Here is a 6,878-nt window from a genome sequence, read left to right as displayed (position 1 = left end):
CCTCGGAGTGAATGGCTTCTTCAGCCTCTGCCTGTCCCCTCCCCTCCCCCAGGCTCAGACAAGGGGAACCAGGGCCAGAGTAGCACCCTCTGGATCCTCAGCCTCCAAACACCCCTTATCCTCTACCTGCTGAGTCCTTATCCTCTGTCGGCCCCAATCTTCCTGCAAATTGAATCCTGGCAGGATTCCCACTGATTCGTCAGCCTGGACAGGGCTGGGTCCCAGCTTCATCTGATCGCCCAGCACCACGGGCGAGACAGACAAGCCCCGCTCCAGATAGTTCCTTATAAAATCCAGTTTTAGCAAAAACCCTACTAAATCAGTTTAATCAGAATCTCCACATTCACTATTTGATCAGATTCCTCATCCTCCGCCATCCCCCAGATGAAGTCTGATCACCTTGGCCTGTCATTAGTGAAGAGCCTATTGGGTTGGTTTAGACAGGACCCTCCTTTCCCCTGATGTTTCTTCTTAGTAATTTTCCATCCACTGACTGCACTCCTCCCCCACCCCATCTCCTTGGCTATAAATCCCCACTTGCCCATGCCGTATTCAGAATTGAGCCCAGTTCTGTATGAAGGTCTCTTTCCCCTATTGCAATAGTCCTGCATCATATATATATATGTATATATATATATATTTTTTTTTAAAACCACTTTAACCATTGTCCAGCTTTGCTTTTTCTTTGACAACACTTCTACCTCCAAATCCCTTCCATCATGCTTCTGTCTCTCACCACACACACCCCAGCCCGGGGTGAACGACAGTCACAACCACAGGCTTGCAAAAGAGCAAAACAATGATAACATCAGCAGCATGACACAGCGGTGCCGGTGTTTCTGATTTTTCCTAATCGCTTCCTCCTGATAAAATACATCAGCCTAACGGCAACAACCGTAACAATAAGGTGCTTGCCATTTGCAAAGCACTTTCTCGGTGAGTAACACTGCATGATGTAAAAGAAAGAGATGAATAATAAATGAATTATAAATCTCAACAAGATCATGAGCAAATTATTTATCCTGTCTGAGCCTGTTTCTTCATTGGTAAAACGAGAGAATCATAACCCCCACCGTGGTTCTTGATGTCTTAATGAAAGAATGTGCCAGAAAGCATAATAGTTATCGGTTAAAAAGCCAAATCCCTGGAACTCCAGATCTGAATCAGACAGCCACAGAAGCAACGGTGTCTGACTATTCAATTTTTTGAAAGTCTTATTTTCAAGAGGTATCATTTTTACTGGGAAAAACATAATGACACTGTTCAAGAAAAACAAATTAAGCAATAAGCTTAATCACCTTCAGTTCCACCATATTAACACAATTTTTAAATGTCTATGGGTTACCTTCTCTCTCTCTATTTTGATTTGCCTTCAACATTTAAATTGATTTTTTTTCAGTGTTTTAATCCTATTTAAGCAGCTTCTATGCACATGTGGTTCCTAGCAAATGAATCTCCAGGCACCAGAAAAACACCGGGCTGAAGGAAAAGGTTCGATTCTCAGATGTCTCCACTGAAGGGATCACGGGACTGTGAGGGGAAGAAGACCAGAAACAGCTAAACTTGGGCACAGTTCTGAACTTGGCGCCCTCCCTCCTGCACAGGGTCTGAGCTGCTGCGGAACGGGAGCTGGTGCCGGGTCTCACTCTGTCTGGAGCTGCAGAGCCGGGGACATCTTTGTGGCGTGTCCCCGGCAGGAGCACTGCTCGGGGAGCCTGAGGATGAGGGAGGGGCGGGGGACCAGCCCCACCCCCACCCACTCGAGAAAAGGAAGCAGAAAAAGCAGAACCAGCCACAGCTTCTTCATTTCCTTCACTTTTCGCTCTTGGGACCTTACTGCAGACTTAGCAGTCTTAGCAGGGAACGGCTGCAGGGAGGAGACCGCCACAGAGCGGGAGCTTCTGGACACAGCCTAATAACACCGAGGTAATGGTCGTTTTTCCTCTTCTACCCCTGGCACAAGGGATGAACAGAGGCTGTCTTGTCTTCCTCCAGGGGCAGCTGAAATATATTCCCTGGGGGTGAGATGTCCCTTCACCTGTTCCAGCCAAGGTTTCCCTGGACTAAGTTGGGATCAGGTCTTAGTCTTAAAATCTGGGATTCTTGGAAAACGAGTGTAATATTCTAGAAGTAATTTATCTTGGTTAGGCCCTGGGGCAACCACTTTTCTCTGACTGGAAAATTTGTCCGCAGTCAGCAGTTTTTAATAAATAGCCACCGTTTGCAGGACAACAGCCTGGTCCTGTGGGGAGTTCCAAAGCAGCAGAAGTTACCATGAGCCAACTGTCCTCCTCCCTCTGTGCACTGGCCCTAAGGTAGACAGTGTCCACTCGGGCTGTGGGCTTACAGGGGGACCACAGAGGCTAGAAGCCACGGACCAGCCAGAATCGAAGACATCCGTCAGTCCCTTCTATTGAACTGGGTTTGTCTAATAGAGTGTCGTTGGGCCCCGTCTTTAACCACCGAGGAATGTGAGCCCACATTCCGTGTCTCCCGGGAGGCCTGGCCCTGTCCTCTGCAGCAGGCATCCCCGAGATGGATCTGTTGATGGTGACTCACACACCCCGACTCCCGGCCCTTTCGAAGCCCAGGCCTGTGGGGAAACCTGATGTGGTGGACACTTCCTACTTTGGGTGTAAAGGCTCTCCTTCCATGTGCCCTCATGGATCTATGCTCCTTCAGAAAGGAAGGGCTGATGTGTGCACCTGGCCTTTCTCCCCTAGGGTTGGGCCGAGGCTCCCATGGGGCCTGTGAATTCCCGAGGTCACAAGGCAGAAGCCCAGGTGGTGATGATGGGCCTGGACTCGGCTGGCAAGACCACGCTCCTGTACAAACTGAAGGGCTACCAGCTGGTGGAGACCCTGCCCACCGTGGGTTTCAACGTAGAGCCTCTCGAAGAGCCTGGACACGTGTCTCTGACTGTCTGGGATGTGGGTGGGCAGGGCCAGCTCAGGGAAAGCTGGAAGGACTACCTGGAGGGCACAGACATCCTCGTGTTCGTGCTGGACAGCACAGACGGAGCCCGCTTGCCCGAGGCAGCGGCTGAGCTCACGGAGGTCCTGGATGACCTCCACATGGCAGGCGTCCCTCTGCTGGTGCTGGCCAACAAGCAGGAGGCGCCCCACGCCCTGCCGCTGCCGGAGATCAGAGACAGGCTGGGCCTGCCTGGGTGCCAGTGGCGCTGCTGGGAGCTGCGGGCCTGCAGCGCGCTCACCGGCGAGGGGCTGCCCGAGGCCCTGGAAAGCCTGCGGCGCCTCCTGAAATTCCGCAGCAGCTGCAGCGTCTCCAGTTGAGCGCAGAGGGGCGGCCGAGGGGAGAGGCAGAAGTCCCCCCGGGCAGAGACGCCTGTCTTCGCTCCCGCGGCCTAGAAGATCAGCTAATCCTGGAGAATCTTAAATTCAGTTTATCAAACTAGAAATCCTCCTGTGCTTGGACTATTTTCCTCTTGGGACTTACTGTCATGGGCGTTTATGTGAAAGTCAACTAGTTTTTGAATAATGGTACTCCAAGGGAAAAAATATCCTTCCATATACATTGTTTAGTTACTCATTACCAAGTGTGAACATTGTAATAACAGAACACACGATTGCAGAATAAGACCTGAATTCACAGGGTGAAAGAGGTTTCAGAATCAAATCAGAGTATCACCTGGATGTGGTCATGATCTTACGAGTGATTTTCCCTGGTAGCCCCTGGTATGTGCCACCGTCACTGGGAAGGCAGGCAGCCAGGGCCAGCAGGACGCCGTCTACTCCCATGGAATCTTGGGTTTAGAAGCTCACAGTGGGACCCAGCCCTGGGCAGAGGCCACGAGTTTGGGCCTTCCCAAATTGATCCTCTCCTTTGACCCGATTAATCATCTCTAACTTTTTGTTATCCTGTGCTGGTCTTTTTCTACAACCTTTCATTGTTTTCTTTTTTTCTTCTCTTCTTGTAGCACACAGGTTTCCTTAAAGATGACTAGTCAATCGTTTCATTCATTTATTTATTCATTCACTTAATCCAAAAATCCATTGAGCATTGAATTCATGGCAAAGGGCACTGAGGTTTAGATATGAAGCTGGCCCTCTACATGGGAGGTGTGAATTTTGAAGATATGAATAACAGCAGTGAGCCTCTCATTATTAATTATGAAAAAGAACGTTGAACATAGCATCCTAGCAGGGTGCTTTTTCAGGTGAGCCTTACCTAGGATCCATGAAGCTCCTGAAATGATTTGCAAACTGTTATGCTTTGGGCCATTTTTCTAGAAAAGATCCATTTAAGTTTTATCAGACTTTCAAAGGCACCTGTGACTCCCCAAAGTTAAGAATCACCGATCCGGTCTTATCCTCATCCAACCCAGGGATACCTTCTACAATCTGAGTTTCTTAATGGCAAGTAGCTTCCATTTGGCACTTGCTCTCATGTTACACAGCTCTAAGTGTTGGACAGTCCTTCCCATCCTGGGCTAACATCAGTCTCCTTATAGCTCTTGATGGTGGTTCTGCCCTCTCTGGAGTGACACCAGGTAAACTGGCCCTTCCAACAACTGGGAGGCAGCTCTGCCCATGTCTTCCCTTCTAACATCAGGTCAGGTGTGCCTAGTTCTTTCCACCACTTGTCAATCAATGTGTTCCAAAACTGTGTTAGACACGGGAAAGTGCACAGATGCGAAGACAAAGGAGACGAGGTCTCCAGCCTCATGGAGCTTTGGTTGGGGAATCAGGAGGACATAAAAAGCAGCCTCCTATAAAAAGGTGAGGATGGAGAATCAATTCAGCAACTGTTTAATGAGCAAATACTGGGGCTGGTTCTGTGCCCAGTGCTTTGCAGAGATTATCTCAAATTCTCCGAACTCTGCAAAGCAGGTAACATTCCCATTTTATATAATTAGACACTGAGGCTCAGAGAGGTTGTGATTTGCTTGAGGCACTGCTCTTAAGTGACACTCCTGGGATTTGAAACCAGATATTCTAGCCCTGATGATGCCTGCCTTCTCCCACGACATCATGCTCCTGGAAGGTTTAAGCCAAGGTTGACCTTCAGTTGGCAGATGCGATGGGGGAGCAGTCTAGTCAGAGGAAAGAGAGCCTGGAGGCCTGAGGGACAGTGTGAGAAGGACAAATAAGCTGGAAAGGCCGAGACAGGAGGTTGGGGTGAGGGGTGGGTGAGGGTGATGTATTATGACAGGAAACAAAACTGGAAAGAAAGTTGAGCTCCAAACTGGGGAAGAAGCCTTAGATGTTCATAATCAGGAGTTTGTCTCAGAGAAGTGAAATCATCTGGCTTCTGTTTACAAGACTAATTTAGTGGCAGTGTCGGGGTGAGATAAAGAGAAGGGGGGGTGCTGGGGGCAGAAAGGCAGGGAGCCCAGCTAGATGATCACTGCCATGACAGGACAGGACAGGAAGACAAGAAAACTGAGAGCCATTTTTAAGAGAGAAAAATGAGACAGGAAGAGTTTGAAGATGCTCCAGATTTTGAGTCTGCATGACAGGAGGGGCTGTGATGGACTGAGAAGGTGGACACAGGGGGAACAGGTTGGGAAGGGGCCAGCACTGCTGCGCTCTGCTTTTGAAACGCTGGGTATGAATGTGTTAATAGCTCCTTTCAGACTCTCCCATGATCTGCAGAGCTGGAGGCACTGAGGACTCTCTGGGTGCACCCTGCTGGTTCCTGCTCGTGGAGGCTCATTTCCTCCTCACATGATTTGTCATTTTTTGTTGTAAGCTCATCTTCAGCAGGATTTGTTTTTCCTGTGTGACTCCCACGTGCGCTGGGTTGCGACCACGTTTCTCCACAGTGGTTTCACGTTAGCATCTTCTAGGATCCTGGAGGTTTCAAGTGTTTTAGACCAAATGTTATGTTAGTTTCTCTGCCTGGGGCTGACGGACCTCACACGTTGTAGAAATCTGAACTCTGCGCTCAGTCGGCACAGGCCCCAGGAAGTCAATTTCTGACAGGTGACTTTTCCTTTGCACTGAAATCCCAAGAGAGACCATTTGCTTCAGCATACCTCACTGAGCTGGGGGCAGAATCTTTCAATCCTCTTTTACAGAAGGAATGCCGCTTTGATGCCCTTGCTTTTCTGCTGAGCTCAGATTAGAGTTCTCTGTCATCCAAGCAAGCATAAGGCCACGTCTGTTCCCATACAGGTGCCATGACCTCAGCCCAGTCCCTAGAGCCCAAGGGACCTCTGGAGCCTTTGGCTCCTCTAAGATCCCCAGGGACTCCAGGCTTCACTTACTGCTTCGGCTGTGGTTTCCCTCTTCTCTTCTGCCACTTGAGAATTTCCCACGTTGCGAGCACCTTTTCCCCTTCCTCTCAACAATCTCCCGCTTCAGCCGGGTGGGTCTTCCCCCGACACCGGGACGAACCATGCTCTTGCCCAGCTCCAAGTGTGTGCTCCTTGCTGGACAGGACAAAGTGGACCAGGAAGGCAGCGGGTAGCTCTGAGTGTGAGCTGACCGCCCCAGATCCTGGAAGGCAGATGTGCTCAGTCTTAATTATCCTCAGGGAGTCTCCTTTCATCATCATCCTCAGATAAGATTTGGGAAGAAGGACAGCAAAGCAAAATGTCCTAAGAACCATGTCAAGTTCAAGTCAATGAGGGCAGGGAGTCCCCAGGTCCTCTGAAATGTCCAGAATAAACATGTCCAAGACATGAGAACACCAAGAGGTGCATTGGCTTTGGAATCAAAATGGCAGCACAAACCTACACTTTGGGCATCCTCTGCTGTAAAAACAACAGCAAAAAGTCATACACACTCTTTCTAGACTACATCATGCTCAGAAGTACCTGACTTTCAGTCTGTGTAGGAGAGAGGGGTGTGAAGCGGGGACACAGGGCCAAGAAGTGCCCGAGAGGAGAGTGTGGAGGGGCTGCCACAGGTGGG

General features: G+C 49.7%; 1 protein-coding gene across 1 annotated transcript; it reads left to right on the top strand.

The window, feature by feature from the left end:
* Positions 1 to 1,812: 1,812 nt before the first annotated feature.
* ARL11 (ARF like GTPase 11) lies at positions 1,813 to 3,879 on the top strand. Its single transcript, XM_015244311.3, has 2 exons — positions 1,813 to 1,926; positions 2,724 to 3,879. The coding sequence occupies exon 2, from the start codon at positions 2,742 to 2,744 to the stop codon at positions 3,291 to 3,293; it is 552 nt and encodes a 183-aa protein (XP_015099797.2). The 5' UTR covers positions 1,813 to 1,926; positions 2,724 to 2,741; the 3' UTR covers positions 3,294 to 3,879.
* Positions 3,880 to 6,878: the final 2,999 nt, after the last annotated feature.

Source organism: Vicugna pacos, chromosome 14 (genome assembly GCF_048564905.1).
Source record: "Vicugna pacos chromosome 14, VicPac4, whole genome shotgun sequence".
NCBI lineage: Eukaryota > Metazoa > Chordata > Mammalia > Artiodactyla > Camelidae > Vicugna > Vicugna pacos.
Note: the sequence above shows the minus strand (reverse complement) of the source record. Positions and strands in the feature narration are given on the sequence as shown.

Excerpts from the sequence above, each read along its gene's own strand:
- ARL11 (XM_015244311.3), top strand. The coding sequence starts at position 2,742 with ATGGGGCCTGTGAATTCCCGAGGTCACAAGGCAGAAGCCCAGGTGGTG.